Source organism: Ochotona curzoniae, unplaced genomic scaffold (assembly GCF_017591425.1).
Source record: "Ochotona curzoniae isolate NIBS_2020 unplaced genomic scaffold, NIBS_Ocur_1.0 contig_3432, whole genome shotgun sequence".
In the NCBI taxonomy this organism is placed as follows: Eukaryota; Metazoa; Chordata; class Mammalia; order Lagomorpha; family Ochotonidae; genus Ochotona; species Ochotona curzoniae.
The window spans coordinates 14,066,314-14,092,157 of NW_024465859.1; the positions used below are offsets into that span (position 1 = coordinate 14,066,314).

A 25,844-nucleotide genomic window follows, 5' to 3' on the forward strand; every position below is an offset into this window, starting at 1 on the left:
TTTGCTCCTTTATGTCTAATTCTTACAGTGTCTAGTGACCTGTATTTTAAACAGCTCCCAAGGAACTTCCAGTAGAACTACTCTGAGGGTACTTCTTGGAGATGAATTGTCATTGCTGCCTAGCAGTGGCGACACTAAAATGACGAGGCTTACCCTTGAGGGTCCAGGAAAAGCTGGCACCGCACCCAGACCCCTTATTGCCAAAAGTGGCTGTGTTTAAATCCTTCTCTCTGCCACGCCTGTCCCCATTGGCCTTAGCTTTCCTCCTGCTTCTTCTACCACCTTTCCTCCTGTTTTCCACCACCCTTCTTCCCACATTTCTTCCCGTACTCTCTGCTTCATTCTCGAGTATTTCTCCTCATCGCTCCCCAGTCTCCTCACAATGTAACCCTCTGTCCTGTCCGTCCGTCTGTCCCTGTCCTCGCCTAGCTTTTACTGGCTACTTTTATATCCTTTTCCACCAATCACTTCTCCCCATGGGTCCACTTGGTGCTACATGATAGGCCAGTAATCGCAGCGGGGGCATTAGCCTATCCCTGTGACTTCCTGTTTACCTGCTGGTGAGACCAGCTCCGCCTCCTGGCCCTGGGCCAGCCACCATCTTGCAATGGCCCCCTTCAAACCCAGGAGTGGCTTTAGCACCCCACTCCCCCCAACAAATGGTTCCAAACTGCATATACAGTTGTTATATAAAAGCCTTTATAGGAAGGCAGAAAAGTGTGTGTGCGTTGGGGACTTTTGTGATGGTTTAAATTTCTTCTTGCCAGCAATGAAGTGGTATGTATACTGCTACAAACAGACATGCCCCTCCCCCACCCTCCCCAAAAAAGACTTTGGTCATGTCTGTCTTTTAAATTGGCTCTTTTTTTCTTTTTCATTAATCTTTTATAAACATTTTTTTTTTTTTGAGTTGGGCTTTATGGCTACTGGATTTTATTTATAAAATTTGAAAAAATGTTACTGTTATTTTCTCCTGAAATACAATAGCAGGTGGCCTTATGATTGTGTATTAGAAGTTGTTGAAGTTGAACCTAGTCTCGGTGGAGTTGAATATACTGGTCAAGCCAATCCTGCATGTAAAATAATGTTCAAAAAGCCTAGGCTGAAAACCGACCCAGGCTCCGGTGATTTGTTTTAATTACACTAGAGTTTCACATTTCTATAATGCACAATCTGGGTCCCTTGAAAGGAAAAAAGAAATGAAATAGTTTGTGCCAAGGTGAATTTTAGTTTGGACCTAATTTGTATTACACTTCAGGAATGTGAGCAGAAGGCAAATATTTATATCAGATGGGAAATGTGACATTTTAAATAGTCAAGTTGCTTGTATAATTTTGGCAGCTGGGAGGTTTACTGATTAGATTCTGTTATTGTTGAAGCAGCAGCTTTGCCTTGGGCAACCATGAAGTGGGTTGTACATTGTTTTTCTGCCACTGAGTTTGTTTATTCACCTATTTACTCTTAAATATACCCTCCATGATTCAGAAACATAATTCTTGCCCAATATTTGGTTTATCCATTTGGCAGGGCAAGTAGGAAAAGTGAATGAGTGGACCCAAGTGTGTGTGAGGGTATTGAGCCTTTGTAGCCTTTGTCATGAAGCTTGGTGCCCTGTGCTTATTTGACATCAAGTTTTAACTACTTTTCCCCTTTGACTCTAAGATAAGGTGGTTAGTTTGGTGATTTTCGTGCCCCAGGCAAGCTTCCTCAAACTTATCCAACAAAGTTGTTTTTAGTTGGAGTAGTTACTATGCTGAGGCTGTTATATTAGGACAGCTCATTTCTCATTTTTTTGGGCCTTATTAATTTGGGGAATATACTTCCAGGTTGTTTTATTTCAGGATCTTGCCTTGCTCGCCCTGCTCCCCCACCTTCCTTAAGATGAAAATCCACAGGGAAATATGTAAAGTACCAAATAGGAACAGGATTTATTTAGAGAGTGAATGCACATTCAGGCATGAGTGCAGGCGACCAAAAAGAGGAGAGACAGTTGCTGTGGGAGAGCTGGAGGGAGAGGGAAGGAGAGAGGCAGACAAAGAGGGTATAGCGGGCTGCCTTGTCCAGTCCAGCAGACTCCTCTAGGGGTAGGAAGGCAGTGTTTCCTTAATTGAACATATAAACAGGGTGGGGTATAACCAGGGTTCGGTATGTGGTGTCATCAGGGAAAGTGTTATGGCATCTCCATGTGGAGCTCAGCTCACACGTGCTCATGGCATTCCTTTGGTTCTGGGGTAAATGCAGGTGCACAATGGGAAAATGAGTGTGTTAGATTGGCATACAAAGGGGTTGAGTTAGAGTTAAGTCTTGAAATACAAATTGTAGAATATCTTCCAGATCCATCTTTTGTCTCCTGACTCCTTACCTAGTCGTTTATCAAAGCAGCCCAGCTTATGTGGTCAAGTGTAGTTGGCTGAAGAGATTGTATTTTAATGTCTTTTTCTTAGAGCCTGGCTATTTCATATGCATCTCCTACACTGTCTTATACACATAATTCCTCATGAGCAGTTGTACTTAGGCCATGGTTGATCGAGTGCCAGCTCTGCATGATTTTTATTTTCATGTTCTCTAGCATGTATAATGATTTCTAGTTTGTTAATGAGCAGATGGATACAGATGAGGGACTCAGTAACCTCTTTATGTTTAAAATTCTTCTTCTTCTTCTTTTTTTAAAAAAGACTTATTTATTTCCATTGGAAAGAAAAATTTACAGAGAGAAGGAGAGACAGAAAGATCTTCCATACACTGGTTCACTCCTCAAATGGCCACAAAGGCTGGAGTTGAGCCTATCTGAAATCAGGAGTCAGGCACCTCTTGCAGGTCTGTCACATGGGTACAGGGTCCCAAGGCCTTGGGGCATGCTCCACTGCTTTCTGATGTATTTCAATAAATGGTGGCACTTGGAGGTGGAGGATTAGCCAGTTAAGCCATTGTGCTGGCTCCTGAAATTGTTTTCTTATCTGAAACTTTAAGCAATATCAGCAGCCTAAGAATGTTAGAATTTCTTATTCAACAAATATTTAAGAACTATAATTGTATCTGCAGTAATAAAGACTAAAACAGATCAAGTTGTTGACTTTGTATGATTCTTAATTTATCAGAAAATCAGATTTTTAAAAATTAATTTTTTTGGTATAAATTGACTTTGTTAGCCCCAACATCTGCTGAAATTATAAGAAATGTCTACCTTTGTGAAAGAACAAGTGATTAGATCATTGAAAGAAAATTCCAACTGTTAAAAACGATTTGAGCTGTATGAACAGGTTAACATTTTTTTCAACACATTGTGGAAATTTCTCATTGACTGTGAATATCAATTAAACATCAAGATTTTGTGTATCTATTGTTATTGTTTTCCGTGATATGGTTTAGTAGGTATAGGGATCCTTCCCCATCTTTCCTTCCTTCCTGCCCTTCCTCTCATCCACTATTTCCTCCCATATTATTACAATAATATATCCTTCAGCAATAGTGACAAATCCAACATAATGTTGTGTGGTGTATCATGGCATTGTAGGTATAGACAGTGGTGGGAAATCTAGTGTCATATTGTCAAGTTTTATTCAACAGTTTCATTGGAAATCCTTTTATTGGGGAGTAAGGATGCATAATGCAAAATTTAATCATATAATTACAAATGTATGATTACAAGTTGCTCCAGATTTTATGAGCTCTTATAGCAGGAGAACTTAAATTTGTGGTATCAGAGGAACTTCTGAGAGCATGATATTGAAAGGGAGAGTCATCTGGGCCAGATCCTGGGAGTGGGGTGAAGAAGGCAAAGGGCTGACAGGAGTGTACAGGAACCGTGTAAACGCAGCAAGTGTGAAGACCTGAGCTTGGTGAGAGCTGCATATTTCAAGCAATTTATAATCCAGACGTTTCATTTATTTTCTATTTAGGACTGTTTCCAGATTTTCCTTCCATTGCTTCCTTGATCACTAAAAGCATGGAGAGAAAAAGTTGTTGCTTCAATATGTTCCTCTGTTCCTACTTCTCCAATTTTTATGTTTTATTAAGGTTCAGCTGGGCAGCCATATTATCCAAGAGACAAGCCTGTTGTCCAGTCCTCAGAACATGATACCATTCTGGAAGGGAAAAGTAAAGAAATAAAGAAAATGATGGATGTGAACCCACCCCTTGGTGTCTTTTTTTGAAAGACAGGGAAAGACATCTTCCATTTACTAGTTCAAAAGGCCTCAACAGCCAGAACCAAGGTAATCTGAAAGCCAAGAGGCAGGATCTTCTGAGTCTCCATGTGGGTGGAGAGACCCAAGTGGAGAGACTTTATTTGGGTTTATCCTGTTTGGCTGCTGTATAGCTTCTGTGTTTGCACCTCCTGTCCATTAGGAGCCATAGTCTAGACAGGGTCTGTGATCAAGAATAATTTTTATTTTATTTTATTTTTTATTATTTTAAAAATGATCATTGATTGAAGATCTTTACATAGTTGATTTGGGCACAAAGGATCAAAGGCTAGGGGAAAGTGGATAAGACCATTGTTTCCACATTCTCTTCTTTCCTTGCTGTATCAGGGAGAAAGGAGAACATAAAGGGAGAAGTCACACCCAGCCTCCCAACCATCACAGGCATGTGATGGCATGCTCAGTGTGCGGCATGCTCCAAGGACACTGCTCAAGTGGTTTCAATAGTTCAACAGTTCTGAATTGCTATTGATCTCACCATTCCAAGCATGAGATTTATTTTATTTGTATTGGAAAGTCAGATATACAGAGAGGAGTAGAGACAGGAAGCTCATCTGTCTGTTGATTTCACTCCCCAAGTGATTGCAATTGCCGGAGCTGTTCCCACCCGAAATCAGGAACCTGGAGCCTCTTGCGGGTCTCCCTCATGAGTGCAGGGTCCCAAGGCTTTAGGCCATTCCCGACTGCTTTCACAGGCCACAAACAAAGAGTTGGATGGGAAGTGGGGCTACTGGGATTAGAACCGGTGCCCATGTGGGATCCCAACATGTGCAAAACGAGGATTTTAGTGGTTAGGCTATCTTGCCAGGCTCCAAGAAACACTTTTAGCTGGATGGGGACCCTCAAGGTGTGAAACAGTTTGGCAAACGCTTGACCAGATAAGTATCACACAGCTTTCTATTAGGTGTGTATTGTCCAAGATATAAGATTGGAAGGAGAGCCTGTGGTATAGGAAGTCCAGTTGTTGTGCAGGACCTGCCCCATTGGCAAAATACCTTATCAGGATAAATCCTGTATTTTGCTTTCTGTTTTTTTTGTCTCCTCTGTGTGTTTCTCATTTATTTTTATTCTGGGATGGTAAAGGACTTGATTTACTCATATCAAATGCACCTTGTGTGAAGGTCCCACCCTCTCCTTGGATAGGTATTAACCTTTTGCCTTCTGTGTTTCTACTTTCACTCCTTGTGCTTATTTTTTTAATCCTCAAAGTAGTTTTTAGCTCATATGTCCCTTGTTAGAAGCATCTGCTATTTATCTGTATGTATATGTATTTACAATATGTTTGCATGCATGTGTGCAAACATACATGTTTATATACACACACAAGTGTATTTTCGAACCCTTGTATTTAAGTTCATCCATTTATATTTAATGTACTTACTAATATGACTATCTCGTCTTTCACCTGACTTGCCAGCTGTGTGCTTTTTCCACTCACTTACCTACCATTTTGGGTTAATCATGAATTATCCCATATTCCCGGTATTTTTAATAGGTTTTTAATTATTTTTCTTCCATCATATTAAAGATGTTATCCCATTCTTTTGTCATGTTTTTTGAAAAATCATATGTCAATCTGAGTGGTGTTCCTTTGAAGATAGTATGCTCTCATATTTGACGGCTTTTTAAGTTTTTTAAATTTTAAGTTTTTTTCTGTATTTTGACTATAAGCTGTGATGCTGTTGTCTTTGCATTTATTTTGCTTGGGTTTATAAAGTTTTGTATGTGTAGGACAATTATCAGCTGTTTTCAAATATTACCAATGCTTGGATGTTTTGTGTTCCTATAACTCTTTTTTTTTTTTGTTTTCCATCATATTTATTTCCTTTCATGTTAGTCTGAAAGTTTTCTGCTGTGTTCTAGCTTATTAACCTTTCTGGACTTCCATCTAATTTGCTGTTAAAGTAATCAACATTTCAGTTATTAAAACAGCTGGAATATCTTTTATACCATGCAGTTCTTAGCTGAAAATCTCCCATTATTTGACCATCTGAATACATTATTTCATAATTTGTGTTTTACAACTCAAGTACTTGCAATCTCCTGTGGATGAATTTATATTACCAATTTTCCCTTTTATTCAGATGTCTTTGTGTAGCTGCTGAATTTTGTTTGAACACTGGACATTGTAAAGAAAGTTGTGTAGGCTCTAAATTATGTAATTTACAGCAGCTTTTCTGTTATCAATTGCAGTCGGAATGGTTCATCTTCATCTAATCCACAAATGGAATGGCTTTGAAGTGAGTTTATAGCTTTGAGAGAACTTTCGTTCTTTTTAGGTATTGATTTGTTTTTCTTTAATTTTTAGTTTTTAATTATTACTCAAAAATTTCTTTTTTAAAAATTTTTTTCAAATTTTTATTTTTTATGATACAGTACCCTAGGCTCAGGGACTTCCTCTTCCACCCTCCCTAGTCATATTCCCTCACTGTTTTTCCTTATATTATTATAACAGTATGACCCTTCAGCAACTGTCAGAAGCCCACCATTTCTTCTGTTTAAGTGTATTTTGATATTGTATGTATAGACAATGGTGGAGTCCAGCATCCTATTGTTAAGATATAGTTAGCAGTTTCATTGAGTATTCATCTTTATTCAGGAGTAGAGATGCATACTGTGCTGCATCTTCCCTTCTTGGTATGCTAGTCTCCCTTACACAGGTCTTCTAATGAGTAAATGTGAGAACGTATTTACCTATATCTCTATTGATCTTGTATGTTGAATGAAGGTTGCCTTCTAACAGAAGGAACAAAGGGTATTTGTCCTTTTGGAATTGGCTTATTTCACTGAGCATAATGGCCTGTAGTTGCGACTGTTTTTTTTTTTTCAAAAGTTAAAATTTGATTCCTTATAATGTCTGAGTAGAGTTCCACAGAGTAGGTTTACCATAGTTTCTTTATCCATTTATGTTTCGGTGGAGATCTTTCCTTGTCTCCACCATTGTAGATTGTGCTGCTATAAATATAGGAATACTGGACACTTTCTTATATGCAGATTTCATTTCCTTAGGATATAGAGAAATCTACCATATCACTGGATTGGCAAGATAAACATCATCAAAATGTCCATATTACTGAGAGCAATATATGGTATCAATTCAATCCCAGTTAAAATCCCAATTTCTCAGAAATAAAAAAGATGGCAGGAAAAAATATCTGGGAACAAAAGAGCTCATGAAGAGTCCAAGCTATCCTGAAGAATAAAAACAAAGCTGGAGGAATCACAATTCCAGACCTCAAGACATTCCACAGAGCAGTGGTCATCAAAAAGTCTGGTACTTGTACAGAAACAGAAGATCAATGGAACAGAATAGAATCACCAGAAGGGAGCTCATACATATACAGCCAACTAATCTTCCACAAAAGAGCTGAAAATAATCCAGATGAAAAAGCCTGGTCTCTTCAACAAATACTGTTGAGAAATTGCACAGCAGCCACAACCCTTACTTGCAACCTTACAAAAAAAAATTAGCTCTAAATGGATCAAAGACCTCAATCTGCATCCAGAAATCATCAAACTAGAGGAAAACAGGATTAACTCTGCAAGATAGAGACATTGGTAAAGACTTCTTAGAAAAGTCACCAGAAGGTAGGCAGTCAAAACCAAAATAAACAAATGGAAGCACTTCAAACTGAGAAGCTTTATACAGAAAAGGAGACAATCAAAAAAGGGAGGAAATAACCAAAAGAATGGGAGAAAATCTTTGCACACTATGCAACAGACTAACATCCAGGGTTTACAGAGACCTTCAGAAACTCAACAGCAGCAAAAGAAATTCTGTTTCATACATTCCATAAGCTGCATTTCCAAGAAGACAGCCACGCTTCCTTTACTCCCTGCCCCCACCTCAATTCCCCTTCCTTCCTCATCTTTCCTCATCAGTTTCTTCAAAGACATAATTTAAAGTCAATTTACATTCAGAGGCTGAGTTCTCAACTAATCATAGTGTTCAAAAAGGAAAAATCAGGAAGGCCACAGTTCCACAGAATAGAAACAATAAAGTCTTTATCAGTGTATAGGTGTTAACCTTTTTCAGTATAGGATTCAAATATTTTTCTCATTTTGGTTGAGATGTTGAATGTTTCCTTTGCATTTCAGAAGCTTGTTATCTTGATGTAATTTTTGTCATAATCTCCTGTCTTCCTGGGGTTTTATCCAAGAAGTTTTTTTCTATGCCTGTGTCTTTCTTTGTTTCCCCCAGTGCTTTCCTCTGGTGACTTGATGGTATCAGACTACAGGTCTAGATTCCTGATCTGTTTTGAGTTGGTTTTTGGGTATAGTAGGTATAAGGTAGGAATCTTGTTTCACACTTCTGCACATGTAAGTCCAATTTTGCCAGAAGCATTTTTGAAGAGATTATCATTTCTCTAGGGATTGATTTTGGCTCATTTGTTGAAGATTAGTTGGTTGTATATGCATGGATTAATTTCTGGGTCTTTTATTCTGTTCCATTAGTGTGCAGTATGTGCCGGTAGCAGGTATTTTGATTATAACTGCCCTGTATTATGTCTTAAGGCTGATATTCTGATGCCTTCAGCTTCGTTTTTGTTGTGTAAGATTGATTTAGCTGTTTTCACATGAATTTTAGCAACATTTTTCTGGATCTGAGAAGAATGTTATTGATGTTTTGATTGATATCACATTATATCTGTAAATCTCTGGGGTTGTATATATATTTTGATTATGGTAATTCTTCCTATCCATGTACATGGAAGCTCTTTCCATTTTTGGTGTCTCCTTTTGTTTTCCGTAATATTTTATAATTTTTGTTGTGGAGATTGTTGATATCCTTGGTTAAATTTATTCCAATGTACTATTTTTGTTATGAATTTTCAATGGTTCAAATTTTGCAAGTTCTTTTTTTGTCCATGACATCACTTATGTATACAAAGGCTGTTGATATTTGTGTGTTGATTCTATATCCTGCAACTTTACCAACTATGTTATGAGTTCCAACAGTCTTTTAGTGAAATCTTTTGGTCTTCTAAGAATTAAGTGATATGATCTGTAAACAGGGATAAATTTTTTGAAGATTTATTTATTTTTATTTGGAAGGCAAATTTGCAGAAAGAGACGGGAAAGAGAGAGAAAGTGAGAGAGAATCTGTCATGTGCTGGTTCACTCCCTAAATGGACTCAAAGGCTGGAAATGATTCGATCTGAAGCTAGGAGCCAGCATTTCCTGGTCTTTCACATGTGTGCAGGGCCCCAAGGACCTGGGCAGTCCTCCACTGACCTCGCTGACCATAGCGGAGAGCTGCATTGGAAGTGGAGTAGACAGTGTCTACATGGGATGCCAGAACTGCAGGCTCAGGAATACCTTGCTCTGCCACTGTGCCAGCCCCAAACAGGGATAGCTTTATGTCCTCCTTCCCAATTTTTATCCCTTTTCTGGTTCCATAGTTCAGTAGAAATTCATCTTACTGTTCCCCATTCAATATGATACTGGTTGTTGATATGTCCTATATTGTCTTGATTATATACTGAAAAGCAATTCAAAAGAGTAATCACAAGGTTACTCAAAACACACAGAAACAAATACATAGATGAAAAAAATCTATAAACATGATAAATGAAAAATTTCTCAAGAGATAGAGGTATATTTTAGGGAAATCAAATTGAGTTATTAGAAATGAAGAATTCAAACTGTCTTCATCAAAAATGAAGACAATTGTAAGCTTTAACAGCATACTTTGGTCAGGCAGAGGAATATGTGAACTAGAAAACAAATCCTTAGAAATAGGCAAAAAAAAAAAAAAAGAAAAATTGCAAAAACTGAGAATACTGTTTGAAATTCTAGTATACTATCAGACAATCAATGCCGGAGTCCAGCTCCAGCCTAGTTTGGAGCTCGGGAAGGGTGCGTGGAGTCGGCGATAAAGACACAGACACAGACACGTGGTGTGTTCTCACCCAGCTCAAGAAAAAGCTGTCCTTTTTATTTTCTCAAAACCCATCTCAAACTTCTACACAAGCAACTAATTGTTCTATTTTTTACTTCAAGACTAGGGGGGGGCCTGTACAGACATTTGGTCACTCTGTCTGCACTTCAAGGCTAAGCAGGTGCCCCTAAAGATAATTCTGCAAAATACTGTATTCATATTCCTCAAAGTAAGCCATTATTCATTCTTCAGTAGTAGCCATGGAGCAACAGCCAGGACTCCAAGGCCAAGGCACATGCAATTACCTGCTAATCAGTAGTACATTCCTACCACATTTCTATTTCTACAATTAACCCATTATTTAATGAGAAAATAGGTTACAAGGGAAAAACCTAAAATCCAAAACAAATTTCAAATATCAAATCCTCCTACACCTACAGACTCCATAACCCCATAAACAATGAGACAATAATCAAAAGCATTTTTCTTTAATAAAAGCATCCTTAATTCCTCTAGCTAAAAATTATAAAAGCGGCTAAAACAGTCACATTTTCTACACTTCTAAAAATTGCAAAGATAGGCTAGCCTTTGAGATAACAATAAGTATATTTATTGCCATAGCAATTTCAGCTCTCACTCCCATCACTTCCATTACTTTGTAAAATTCTTATTAAGCCATTTCCCAGAAGGTATGTTATATGTCTGGGCCCAATTTCAGGGCAATGGGTAGGTACAAAATAAGGTGTCCAGAAATGGCATGGGTTTAATTGTACTCCTGTGCGCAGTTAAAGGCCCACTCACCAAGACATTATCAATAACATTAACTCTCAAGCTCATGTTGGTGGCAAAAGCCATCCCACAGGGGCAAACAATGTCTCAATAGATTACAGAATTCTTAGTGGGGTGCTTGAGTGTCCATGCAAAAAGGTGGGTGAAACTGTGTCAAGGTGATCAGAGAGAAATCCGCTGGGCCTTGCCTAACAGCTGGAAGCAGGGGAGCTGTTCTCTTCACACCTTTGTGCCATCCACACCTACTGCACGGACCCCAGCAAATCAAATATACATGTTTTAAGAGTTGCTGAAGGTGTGGAAAGACAGAATTTTATTAGAAGGGCTATTCAGTGAGATAATTGCTGAAATGTCTTTAATTGGAAGAAAGAAAGGAATATTAATGTACAGGGAGCACATAGAACTCCTAACAGACATGAATAAAATGGATCTTTCCCAAGGCATACTGTCAACAGTAAAACCAAGTGAAGTTTCTAAAATTTACACAAGAGAACTACCAGACTATGACAGAATGTGAAGGCAGAAAACCAGCAAGTAAAGTACAAAGGAAATCCACCGCAAGAGGAGTATTTATGGGACAGTGGTAGTAGGCCCATGTCTTATCAGTAATGACCTTGGATGTAGATGCTCTGTTTTCCAGTCTGGACTTGGTGCAGTCTGCTGTATTCTCTCTCAGGCAGTGTCACCAGTGACACAAGCTGCCTCAAGTTTTCACTACAAACTTCTCTCCAACTCACTCTCTCCTTCAAATACACATCCTCCACTTTTCTGTTATCTTCCTCTGACCAAAATCACCCTTTCTGTTTGCTGTTTAACCATCGCAGATGCCCTGCATCCCTGGCAGCAGGTTAGCATAAGCTCCAAGTCATGACTAGCTGTTCTTTTCTTTTTGTGATAGCCCTTCAAGATAAGCCCAAGCCCTTCCTTCTTGGAAACATTAAATTGTAATATCCATGTTTAAGTTCACAGCACTGTGTTCTGTTGGTAGCTTTGCTATAAGTTTCTGTCTTGTATCTTCTCGGCTTCCTAAGCCTCTGCTGCAAACCTGTAACTACCCTGAGTTGACAAGCAGCTGCCTGGACATTCAGGTTCTTTCTCAGTTCTTTTTTTTTCCTCCCTGGGATTTTGGATTCTCAGTTTTTGAGATTTCTAGTAATTTCTGCTACATGTTATGGGAAAACACTTGATTATTTGAGTAGTGTGCTGAATGAATGTCTTTTTACTTTCCTGGATCATCCTTCTTGAAAGAATGACTGACAAATGTAGTTCTCGAAAATGAATAATGTGAGCTCATTTCTTTAAGGCAAACAACTCATGGTATTTGTTGCCCATGATAAAATTGGCAGTCGAGGGGCTGCCATTGTGGTACAGTTGGAAAAACAGCCATCTGTGATGCTGGCATCCTGACTAGGTGCTGGTTTGCATCCAGGCTGCTCTACTTCCTATCCATCTCATTGCTAATGTCTTGGGAAAGGCAGCAGAGAAGTATTTGGGTCCCTGCCATCTACATAGGACACCAAGATGAAGCTCCTGGCTCCTGGCTTCATCTTAGCCCAACACTGGTTGTTGTGGCCAGCTTGGAAAATGAACCAGCAGGTGGAAGATCTCTCTCACTGTATCTCCCTCCCCTTTTAACTCTTTCAAGTAATAAACTAACTAAATAAATATCCTTAGAAAGTTTTCATTGGATCAAGTGAAAGCTAATTTTTTGAAAAACTTGTATCTAGTACTGTAAACTTGACAGCTTCTCAGTATCTAAAGGCTTCTCAGGTAAAATTGGTGGCATCAGCTAAGATGATTTCTGTTTTGTGTAAATGAAATATACCAACATTTGGGCCCAGTGTGGTGGCCTAGTGGCTAAAGTCCTCGCCTTGAACTCAGTGGGATTCCCATATGGGCCTTGGTTCCAATCCCGGTGGCCCAGTTTCCCATTGAACTTTCTGCTTGTTGCCTAGGAAAGCAGTCAAGGATGGCCCACAGCCTTGGAACCCTGCACCCATGTGGGAGACCTGGAAGAGGCTCCTAATTCCTGGCTTTGAATTGGCTCAGCTCCAGCTATTGTGGCCACTTGGGGAGTGAATCATTGGATGCAAGATCTCCCTCTCTGTCTCTCTTCCTCTCTGTATATCTGACTTTGAAATAAAAATAAAATTAATCTTAAAAAGTAAATATACCAGTATTTGTATAGCACAGTGGACCAGTACTTTCCAAATGATTTGTTCACCATGTTACAAAATTATGCACAGAAGGAAAATCCATTCAATATACAGGACAGACTAATAGACTTCCATGTAATGCTATGAAAAATTCACTGATGTAAGCATTATTTTAGACTGCTCATTAAAGCAAAGCTTTAGAAAATTTGTCAGCTTCTGGTGTAGTGTTAAAGAATATTCATGGTTATATAAAATGACTATTAAACTATCCCCCTACCATGGGTATAGGTATTTAGTTTCTTGGTTAAGGTAATGGGTCAGACTTCAGCACCTGCTGGCATGCATGAGAGCCAGGACAGGGTGTGGGCCATGCCTGGCTGGGCTAGGCTGCAATATCTGCCAGTGAGAGCGGAGACTGTGGGTGGGTCATGCCAGACTGGGTTCAAGCACCTGTCAGCACTCACAAGATGAGGGGCTTGGAAAGGGCCTGGTGGGGGAGCTCTGGAGACTTGCCTGCTTGGCTAAAGTTCCTACTGGTGAATGTAAGAGCAGGAGCTGTGGGTGGAACAGGCTAGATAAGGACACAGCACCAGTAAACACGCTCATCAGCTGGGTCTAGGGGCTGGACTGGGTTATGTTCTAGCACCCAAAGGCGATTGTAAGAGCCAGAGTTGGTGTGAGATGGGCTGTGGCACCTGCCAGTTCATGTAAGAGCTGGGTCAGGAGGTGGGCCAGGTGGAGCTAGGCTATAGTTCGCATTGGTGGGAGCCAGAATGGGTGTAGGCCAATCAGGCTAGGCTTCAGTAATCGCTGTTGAGTGCCTGGACTGGGGGCTGGCTATGTCAGTTTGAGCAGCAGTACATGAAGGCACATGTATGATTTGGGGCTGGAGATGGGCCTGGTGGGGGATCTTGGGGAACTCCCCTGCTAGTTACAGCTCCCAGTGGTGAGAGTGAGAGCCAGGGTTGGGAGCATGCCTGGCAGGGGAACTGTGGACAGTCCCCTGCTGGGTTGTACCTGTTGCTGGTAAACACAGGAACTAGGGTGGGGAGTGGGATAGACTGCACAAGGCAGCAGCACCTATTGGCATCTGAGTGCCAGGTGTGGGTTGGGTCAGGATGAGCTAAGTTGCAATACCCACAGGTATGTGCAAGGGCCATATGGGATGTGGACTGGAGTTGGGCTAGGCCATAGCAGAAGCTGGTATGTGAAGAAACTGGGGCTGGGCAGGCTTGGTGGGAGTTATTAAGAGTTATTGGGTGGGCCTGATTAGGCTGTGGAACCTGCTGGTTTGTATAAGGACGGTTCAGGCTGGACTGGGCAGCAGCAGCACCTGTCAGTTCACATGAAATGTGGAGCTGACAGTTTCATCCACTGGCATGTGGGTCAGCTGGTACAGGTGACAGACTACACCTGACGCTGCACTGGCTGGCCCACACGATAGTAAAGTCTAGGGCTTGGCATGGTAGCCTAGTGGCTAAAGTCCTTGCCTTGAACGCGCCTGAATCCCATATGGACACCGACTCTAATCCCAGCAGCCCCACTTCGCATCCAGCTCCTTGCTTGTGGCCTGGGAAAGCAGTGGAGGATGGCCCAAAGCCTTGGGACCCTGCACCCACATGGGAGACCTGGGAAGAGATTCATGGCTTCTGGCTTCAAATCAATGCAGCACCCGCCATTGTGGTCACTTGGGGAGTGAATCATCAGATGGAAGATCATCCTCTCTCTCTCTCCTCCTCTCTGTATATCTGATTTTCTAATAGAGAAATTAAATAAATCTTTTTAAAAAAAGAGTCAAGTCTGAGGTCACCCCAGGTGAGGTTTCTTGGGGAACTCCTTGCTGGAGCCCTGGACTTAGACACTTGAAACAGGGAAGATCACAGGAAGTGTTGTCCAACCTTGGAGTGCATACATCGGGACTGAGCCTCCCCAGCTGCTGGTGCCTGTGCAGTGGACAGCATGCCCAGATACACACAGGGGACATGACAGCCAGCTCATCTAGGCCAGCAGGGAATTTCAGGTGGCTCATCAGGAGATGTAAAACAGAACAGGTTGGACAATTCTGGTCAAGCTTTGCAGCATGTTCTTGGGTCTGTGAATGCACTAACGTGGACTTTGTCAACCAATAGATTTTGGAAGGATGCTTTTTCATCTCTGGTGCAATGACACTAACAACTTCTCAAAACTATCAGTCTCACTCAAGTAACACCCTTGGAACACTCTTCCCCTCATAGGGGTCGTTAATGTGTTGTCAAATGACCATCTCCCATTTCCACTTGCTGATCTACTTTCTCCCCTGTGGACCTTGAGAAAAAAAAAAACAAAAACTAATGTCTCATCCAGCTTTCTTCTGTACCTGAACCCCGTCCCTCTAATCAGAGGCCCCCATGGCTGTGCATCCCTCCTAACTACGTAAACAACGTTAAATACAATGTTGAACATTTAAGAGAGAGGCTGTTGTAGATGCGCATGCCTCATGTTCAGCTCCCAGCTCTGGCTCCTGCTTTCGGTCTTTTGCTAATGCAGATCCTGGGAGGCAGCAATGATGGTTCAAGCCAGATGGGTTTCTGTCACCCATGCAGGTGATGTTTCTAGTTGCCAGCTTTGTCCTGGCCCAGTCCTGGACAATCTAGCATTTGGGGAGCTAACCAACAGATGGGAACTCTCTCTCTTGACTAAGTAAATGGGTAAATAATTTTTAAAATTCTTTGATTTTCCATATGTAGATATGTGTGTGAGACTGAATTTTCTTCATCAGATGCAGCGTATTTCCAAAACCAAATGTTGAAAAGAAAATATAAAATCCTGCTATCTTCTAAGCAAATCGTGGAAACAGATTTAAAGAATTTTTAGAACATTGCTTCTGTTTTATTGTCTTTGTTTCAGAAAACAAGTTTTTTTTTTTCATAAAATAATGTAATATGTAATGGGGCTCTTTCAGTGATTACGCATTTTGGGATTTGTATCAATTTTAAATTTATGTCAGATGTTGAAGGATATAATCTATATGCATCAGAGCTATTTGGAGTCTTCAGAAATTTAAGAACAAGAACCGTTGAGGTAGTAGATAACTATAGTATTTCTAATGTCTATCCTTTTTGTGTGTAGATGACCAAATCTCTCAGGGCAGTTTGATCATTTTCCATGGCAACAAATGAACACATAAATTTTATAAATATGCAGAATCTTAAAAATACATGGAATAGAACAAACATAATTATTTTAATCCGAAATATCAGAAGTCAGGTATAGTTTCTAAATAGTGAAACATTTCATGTGTAGTTGAGAAAGAAGAGATTAAAATGTGTAATGTCTTGTCATCCTATGTCAAGATTCATTTTTTCCAAGTTGTCTAGTTCCACAGTACACGTCATCCAAGTAGTGATATTTACTTAAAATAAAAATTAGGGCTTTGGTTGTTTTAGATGCAACAGTAAGATCAGATTAAATCTTCTAAAGAACCTAAGTTTGAGAAAAGTTTTACAGGGAACTTTAGAACTGCCGTTCTGCACAATCAGTGAATACAATAATTTTTTTTTTCTCCCTGGGATGATAGAAGTATATCAATAACCACTCATGACGGTGAAATGACTAACAGATAGCAGTAGTTTGCTTTATAACATGTGCCTTGGGGGCTGTTCTCATTCATATTGGTTCCATCCTTTTGTAAATCTGACATCTTGAGGGTTACAACTATGCGATTTTTTCTTGATTATTCTCTGAGTTTATCTGTGAAAGTCTTATTTCTGTAGCAGATTTACTTTTTAAGGGTAAAGACTATTCTTCTGCAATGTTCTATTGGCAGGTGGTCTTGATACATGCTGTTCAGTTTAAAACCTGAAATTCAGAAAGTGAGTTTTCTCTGAGTATTTATTATGGAAAGGTAAGGTATTAGACACCAGTAGATATGCCTTGGTGTATTTTACCATTACACTGAAGAAACAAATGACATGAATTTAAGATGTGGAATATACAGAGTTTTGTTGTTTTCCAAAAAGTGTTCCCATGAAACAGTGGAATTATGAGAGAAGCCAATTTTTATTGGAAATCCTGCCTCCCTTGGAAACAGATTAGGGAAGTGAACAGTTTCAGTAAAAGAGCTGCAGAATTGTACCCTTGGTTGCACAATTTGTCAGAGAAATGATTTTAAATAGCCCTGAGAGCAGAATTGGTTTTGATTTCGCATTTGAACTGATGTTTTCCCTGGCAGCCAATGGGCCTTGTAGATATTGGTTTTCACTTTGAGGGCCTGAACCATTGTCTTCTTGCCTCTACTGTTGGCAGGTCCCCTCATTGGCCTTGTACCAGTGCTAGGTTGTTAAATGAGGAAACTCAACTTGGAACTATTAAATATATAAAGTAGAAAGCCAGGCTTTTCATCAACCTCATTGGGTCTAGAAATATGATTTCTTTGAATATAAATGCTGCCTTGCCATGATACTGTGCTGTGGTTAGTGACATTGCTTGACACCCTTAGTTAGATTTTTAACCTGATTGGGTTGAATGAAGTACATTAAATACCTATGTAAAAGAAGTGCATATGTAAAAGAAGTTGGGCTTAGAGCAGGGGTGCAGCTACACTGCTGGGTTCTGTGCATTTTAGCTGATGGGCCTTGAATGAGATCACTCTCAGGGCTTAAAGCTCACTCCATGTCAAATAGAGTAGCTGTTGGGAGGATTCACCGAGTTAATGCATGAAGAATGTTGCTATTATTATTGTTTTTATTTCTGCTAATTAATCAGAGCCTATTCTAGGATCTTAATAATTAAGCAGAGAACTACCATCTCCCTGCTACCATTCTGTTTCCACACCATTTAATTATGTTCTCTGCTGCTGTGGTGTTAACAATTTTGTTATATTTTTTGGTGAAGGTGATGTCTTTGGTGGAGAGAGGTGCATTTCAACTGTGTTTCGGGTTTTGAATATCAATATCTGCTCAATTATCTCCCTATATTTGCTGCCATTGGCAACAGCTAAGGCTTGCCGGTTGTTGATTAATCACTTCTACTGAGAACTTAATTAGCGACTTAATTAGGATCATCCTTGAGTGTCAGGCAGCTTCATCCTGAGCCAGCTGCAGGTTCTTGGCTAGCTGCAGCAAGCCCTCCTGGTTCTGGGATGGCTTAGACTTGGGAGGATGCCTGCTGCGGGAAACGCTTGTGCTTCTGTCTTACTATGATGATTTGTCATCCTTTAGATGATTGTCAGTTGCCTGTGATGTGTTCATGCACTGTCGCACACACAGCAGATAAGGGCATATGTCCACTTACAATGAATCGACCAGAAAAACGGGATTGGTTATTGAAATTCTTGTGATTATGCTAAATAAGCAGGAAGCATGCGTTTCTTTGCAAGTGTTGAAAAGGCAACTGTGCATTGTGAACGTAACAGAGTATTTCATTTTTCTGCTGAGTTAAAGTGCTTTCCTGCTGGCATCATTGTTTCTTAATGTCCTTTTTGAAATATTGCCATATCATTACAGGATGAAACCACTCCATTTTCTTTTTTACCCCCTTAAGAAAATATGGGAAAGTAAGGCAGAAGTACCCTTTTCTTGCCTTCCTTTCGCATGAAAGTAAAAAAGTTTGATTGTGTGAGGCACAATCAAGTTACTCCAGGAAAATCCTTCTCCCCCAGCCTTTGGGATGGACGATAACTTCGTAGCACCAAGATAAAAAAAAAAATACTACGTTAGTGGCCTCCAGTTCATGGCAAAGGGAATCCTTGGAGTCAGGTTTCCACGTGAGGACTAGCTGAGTGAAATGGAATTGGTTGACACAAGTGCATCTAGCACATTTTTGGACTGTCATTTGTTTTTAAAGGATTTAGGCAAATTGTGAACTTGGCAAAAGGAGCAATTGAAATGTTTTGTATCCAACAGATTTGCTGCTGCTTCCTGGAGAAGTGGAACAGGACATAGATGCCACTGCTCCTCCTTGTGTTCCTTCCATGGGCTGGTCTGTCACCCCTCATGTGAAACCACAACCTACAGGAGGAGCAGACACGGAAGAGGTACTCCGCAGGGGAGCCAGCTCTTCTTGACACTGGCTTTCATTTGTAACTTGTCTCTTCAGAAGAGTGCTACTGTACCCATGTCCTTTTCTTTTATTTGGGAGAATTTGGAATTCAGGTTGTTTGCTTGTTTCCTCTCATTGCCTTTTACTTTAGAAAATGTATCTATTTCTTTTAAAGCACTTGGCACATCATGTATTAATATGAAAGCTATTATTGTTCACATGTGCTGTTCAAATAGGACAGTGCTACCTATGGTCTATATGACAGAAATGGTAAACAGTTTTCCTATATCTTTTAGTCTGCTTACTTTTTTTTGTAATTATCTGATTTCTAAGGTCCTATAAAACTTTTATATTTGCTGAAGTGAGGCTGGATTGCTATAGCAGAATCTTAATAATAAATTGTCACGTGCCAACATGTAACAGTCCTGCAACATATAAGGCTGAGAGATGGGCACTAAAAGATGGGCACTCGCTATAGGAAGCATTAAAAACAAATAACACAAGATAAAGAAATAGTGGGGACCAGGGTTGACTGTTGGCACATGAGCCAGGCCCAAGAGCCCACAGCAACTCTCTGAGTCTGTTTTTATTCTGCATGTGCAAATCAAACATTACATAAATCTGAGGGTCTGAGATTACTTGTAGGTCACAGCAACACTGATTAGTGAACGCATTGCTTGATTGTTTTAGTGTCTGTCCTCCTGGGTGCCATACAGTCTGCTGAAGACCCCTCCTGAAGACAGGCCTGTGAGCCTGTATTTCCATGATGCTGATGGCCACCCGGCCTAGATGATGGCGTTCCATACCTCTGTCCCTGCCCATGGCAGGGGCCTCACCGGAGGGAGACAAGCCTCCACCCTGAACTTGTTTCCATTAAATAACCATAAGAGAATTAAGGACCTGGTCTCTGACAATAAGGTGAGGTTGCCTACTGAACAGACTGTGGTCTGCTCTAAAATCAGGTCTTAGGGAAGCCTGAACCAAGCTAGAGCTAAAGATAATAGTACTTACGGTAAGTAAATGACTGACAAGAAATCGAAGTTTATTCATCTTACTTCATTTCTGCAGAGTCCTCAAGTGAGCAGTTGACCAGGTGCCATGCGGTCCTCAGGAACCCAGGTTCCTTCTCTGTGGATGTCCACTACCCCTGTGACACCATCCACGAACCAGATCTCCGTTGGTCCCTGGAGGGTGGGGCAGAAAGCAGGGGCCAGCACAGTCCCCTGGGTTTGTGACTCACTTGTGCACCTTGCCATCATTGCCTCACCACTACTTTCCCAAATGCCTAATTTAAAAATCATCTTTTGCTGTCATTTTTAAACTCTTGGTTTTTTTCAGAGGTTTATTTATTTACTTGAAGGATAGAATTATAGAGGCAGAGTAAGAGAGAGAGAGACCTATATGGCTGAGTCTCTTACATGGGCAGTGACAGGAACCCAAACACTTAGGTCATCTTCTGCTGCGTTCTCAGGTGCATCAGTAAGGAGGCAGATCAGAAGTGGGGCAGCCAGGACTCCTATTGGCATGCAGATGAGATGCCAGAGTTGTAAGCAGTGGCTTATCCCACTACACCACAGAGCTAGCCTCTGTCCCCTGTCTGGTGTATGTGCACTTAGCCATTGTGTAACAACAGAGGCCGATGGTGCTGCAAAGGACTTTTCTCACCCTCTTTAATGAACACCAAGGGGGACCAGCTGGCCCTTGATTACTCCTTCCTAATGCAGTCTAGTTGCATGAACATTAGTTTTGTCACTGAAAGATATTCTGTTATGTAATCGGTTACTGAATCAGAAATAATGCATGCATTTCCATTGTAAATTGCTGGTTTTTTTTCATAGTACTTTTCTTTCACTGACATCACAAAAAAAATATTCAGATGCTTGAGAGCTTATACTAAACGTCCACATTGTTCACCAGATGAAGTGATAGGAGCAGTCTTTTTTTCAATATGCTTTTTGAATTAGAAATTGCTTTCTCCGAGTTGTCAGAAGCTAAATTGCAAGGTTATTCCCAGCAGAAATCAGCTTCGTTTTATGACATCCTCACAATTTTAACTTCAGTTGTGACCATGCAAGTTATTGGACAATTATATTTCAGTACAATTATAGGTTACATATATTGTAGTACAATTATGGAAATCGTTACAAAAGCCTTCAGTGAAAGCTGAGTGATTTCTGGAACCTATTACATACCAGCAAACTGCAACTTAAAACTCCATGCATAATCATTTTTTCAAAAGTAATACAAATTTCTTAAATTCACTGGGAATCTGAACATTTTTAAATGCTGAAATTAAAACGATTTGAGCAATTTTCATGTAGACAAACTCATGAGTCGTAGATGACTAACTTTTGCTAGTTAATATCCAGTGTTACATTTTGTTCGGGATTTAAAGTTTTTAACAGAAAAGATTTATTTATTTATTTGAAAGGAAGAGTTAGAGAGATGGTGAAAGATGCCTTCCATCTTCTGGTTCACTCCCCAGATGGCCCCAAGAGCCCAGGCTCGGGCTGATCTGGATCCTGGAGCTTCTTTTGGGTCTCCTGTGTAGTGGCAGACACCCAAACACGTAATCTACTGTGTTACTTCCCTAGCCACATTAGCAGGCAGCTAGATTGGAAGCAGCTGACACTACAAGTGGTACCCAATGCGGGATATCAACATTGTTAGTGACTTCACCCACTATGCCACAGGGCTGTGGGATTTTAATTTCTAAACATTATTTGTTAGATAAGCATTGCAGAACTGTGTGGATCATAGTACTGCATCAATTCTGTTCTGTCTTATTTGAAAGCATTGTTAGCATTAATCTTACTTTTAAAGACAGCCGACATCATAAGACAACATGATTATGAATTTCCAGCAAGTATGTCTCATAAAAGTCTGCCAGATGACCAATTGGAGCTAATAATGGTAATTGTTTTCTGTGACTTTACTCTGAAAATACAAAAGGTGTTCTGAAAGTTGTGACTTCCTCTTAATTTTTTGTCAGTGATCTATGAGCTTTCTGAGATAAGCTGGTTCATTTTTTCCCTAATTATGATTGTATACATGAACACTTTTTTTCTTAAAGAGGTAAAGATTTTCCAGTATCTATTTGTGAATAGCCTCTTGCCTTGGTTATTCTGTTTTGTTGATTTTGGGAAACTTTGAACTGCTTAATGAAGACTTCACCCTAGGAAGATGAGAAATTGTGTTTCTTCGTCCCTGTCCAAACCACAGACAAGATCAAGAAGAAATGTGTGTAGTATTTCAGGTTTCAGTAGATGTCCTGTTTCTACTTCATAATGGTACTCTGACGTTTTTCACTAAGAAGTAGTGTATCTGCCATATGATTCTGTATAGTAGCCTACAGCTAAATGCTCCCGTTATTGATTTGAGCATTAGTTCTGTTGTCTTTAATTTGCCTACACGGTACTGTGAATGAAAATGATTCCTCTTTTAATAGTGTTTCTGTTAAAATAAGTCACACGAGTAATTTTAAGTAAACCTGAAGTTTTATAATATTATACAAATTCTATTCCCTGAGAGGCTACAAAAATTTTTCAATTAGATTTGAAATTAGACACCTGAAATACACATCTTGCAGTTCCTTAGGCAGTATAACAAGTTAATAACTTAATTCACAGTTGTTTTCTGGTTAGCAACAGGGGATTTGGTATTCTATTGTGCATACTCTTCTGTGAAATAGATCAGAATTTCAGTTTTTAATCTGAAAACTTTGGAGTCTTTTAACTTACAATCCTAAAATGAACCTAATGTAACAGAAGAGAATCCCCGAAGATTTCTACAACAGGCAACAACTGAAACAGATACCAAAAGCTGTTGTTTGGAAGATTACAGTATGGTTTTCTGAATCACATTGCACCCGGTCTCACTTTGAATTACTACCATGTGCCACTTAACAGCAGGGCAGTGTTTTGAGAAATGTGTTGTTGGGTACTTTTGTCTTTGTGAACTGCATGAACCAAGCTGGTGCAGGTCAACCATTTGATGTGGGTCTTGATACAATCAGTAGAGGAGATGGACAAAAAGCGTATGAGGCTGCTGCCGGCCTAATGGAGCATAAATTTTTTTTTTTAAACTTTTTTTAAACTTTTTTTTTCTTAAAGTAGAAAGGACACACTATAAAATCAGGATAAAGTATACATAGTAAATATGTAAGCTAGCAGCACAGTTACTTATTGTCATTCTCAAGTGTCCTGTTTGTATTTGTACATGCTATACTTTTATGTTGCTGGCAGGAAGACCGGCTGGTTGATACCAGGATGGTAACAAACATGCAAGCGCACATTAAAACACTCAGTTTCGGTGTCACCAGGTGAGAGAAATATCTCAGCCCTACTTTGTCTTCTGGGACTACTTTGGAGTGTGTGACGTGCTGTTGAACCAAATCATGGCTGTGTGGTGCTTGATTGTATATATGTGGAAAACTCTACATCAAGTATGCCTGTCTTAATCAATTTACTTAGTTAAAATGCAGAAAGAGCAGGTACTGAACTTAGTAGCATGCATAAACTAGGTATGCAATAAATATTTATTGAATAAACAAACGTTCTTGAGGAAGCAACTTTACTGCTTACTGAGAGTAATTCTCTGACATAGCATGGTTGGGAACATTTTTTTTTTCTCTCTATTGGCTCATTTCCTTCAGCATGCAAACATGTTCAAGTCTTTTTCACTGTTAACAAAATGAAACAAAGCAAAGAGAAACAATCTTTCCTTCGCCATGGACTTTTTTGATTACTCTGTTTTAACATGTATTTTTCTTTCAGATTCCAAAAGCCATTAGATTTGACTATACAGGTTGTCTCCTCTTCCAGCTTCCCTCATTCCTCATTCAGTATATCATGAATGGTCTCTAGCTCTCATCATCTGACCGAACATATTCAAGATTTAAGCACTAGATACTTTACAGTCATTCAATCTGGTGTATATTTTTCATCATTTTTTTCTTTTATGATATAGTACCATAGGCTCTAGGATTTCTTCCTCCCTTATCCCTTCCCCACACTCACTTCCCCTATATTTTCATATAATATAGTCCTTTAAAAACAGTCATAAGTCCATCATTCTGTTACTTAAGCGTATTAAGTGTATCCTGACATTGTAGATACAGACTATGGCAAAGTCTAGCATCCTATAGTCAAGATACATTCAACAGTTTCATTGGGAGTCCATCTTTGATTTGGACGTAGAGATCATACTGCATTATATCTTCACTTCTTGATATGATCGTCTCTATTATATAGTTCCTTTATTATATCTGTATGCTTAACTATATATCTATTAATCTTGCATTTTACATGAAGATTGCATTATGTCAGAGAAAACATATGGTATATGAATGAGTACTATCCCATGGAGTAGCATTATCACTTTTTGATCCACTCCTCTTTCGATGGGTATCTGGGTTGTTTGCATGTCTTCACTTCTGTAGATTGTGCTGCTGTAAACATAGGAATGTAGGTCACTTGCTCATATGCAGATTTCATTTCCTTTGGATATATTCCCAGAAGTGAGATAGTGGGGTCATATGACAGATTTTTTTTTTAAGATTTATTTATTTTATTGGAAAGTCAGATATACAGAGAGGAGGAGAGACAGAGAGGAAGATCTTCCATCTGATGATTCACTCCCCAAGTGAGCGCAACAGTCAATGCTATGCCGATCCAAAGCCAGGATCCAGGAACTTCTTCCAGGTCTCCCACGCGGGTGCAGGTTCCCAAAGCTTTGGGCCGTCCTCGACTGCTTTCCCAGGCCACAAGCAGGGAGCTGGATGGGAAGTGGGGCTGCTGGGATTAGAACCGGTGCCCAAATGGGATCCTGGCGCATTTAAGGCGAGGGCTTAAGCTGCTAGGCCACACCACTGGGCCCATATGACAGATTTATTTGGAGTTCTCCAAGCACTCTTCATGCTGACTTCCATATTGGTTGGTCCACCGATAGTGAACGAAGGTGCCTTTCTCCTTATGTTCATGCCAGCAGGTGTTGTTAGTAGAGTTCTGAATGTAGGCCAGTCTCACTAGAGTTAGGTGGAACCTCAATGTGGTCTTCATTTGTGTTTCCTTGATATCTAAGGAACCTAAGCATTTTTCATGTGTCTATTAGCCATTTGAGTTTGTTCTTTTGGAAAATGTCTGTTCATTTCCTTCCTTATTTCTTCACAAGGTTGTTTGTTTTGGGATATTTTCCATCTTTTATGGGTCTCCTGTGTCTGACACTTCTGTTTTTCCCTAGATAATCTTGTCCCATTGTTTCTCACTGAACTGCTCTTTGGTCCCTTGTATATTTCTCTAATTGTTCTTACCTCCCCCCTTTGGGGGGTTTCCTTCCATCCACCCTAAGGAGTTGGTGTTCTCCAGGGTTCCTTGCTCAACACATGGATCCTCCCATCCAACAAACTTGGATTCATTTAAAATTAAATCCTTGATAGATATCTCCTCTTTAATTTACTACCTTTTTTTGCTAATATCTCCAAGCTGATATCTAGCTTCGGATCATCTTTTTATTATAAATTCCAAGTTTTGAAGTGTAGTGGCCTGTTGAGTTCTCTGTAATTTCCTTCAGGTTATCTAACAAATTAAGCTCACTTTTTACTTCCCTTTCCATATTCTCCCTCTCACATCAGTTCCATATCTAATCAGTCATTGAGCGCTTCCTGTTTAACTCCCAGAAGTTTTTTTTTTTTTTTTTTTTTTTTTGCAGAACTGTGCTCCCAATGCACTGTCTCCATCTCTTGCCTGCCCCTCTTCAGCAGGATACTGAGTGCTCTTCTGTTCTAGGCTCATCCTTGTA

General features: G+C 39.9%; 1 protein-coding gene across 2 annotated transcripts in view; it reads left to right on the top strand.

Annotated features, from left to right (window-relative positions):
• Positions 1 to 25,844, top strand: part of LOC121156429 (intraflagellar transport associated protein) — an 83,254-nt gene that overhangs the window by 52,060 nt on the left and 5,350 nt on the right. For both annotated transcript variants that reach the window (XM_040980123.1, XM_040980124.1), the window contains exon 6: positions 18,911 to 19,041. In XM_040980123.1, coding sequence (XP_040836057.1) covers positions 18,911 to 19,041 — 131 coding nt within the window. The remainder of the gene's footprint in view (positions 1 to 18,910; positions 19,042 to 25,844) is intronic.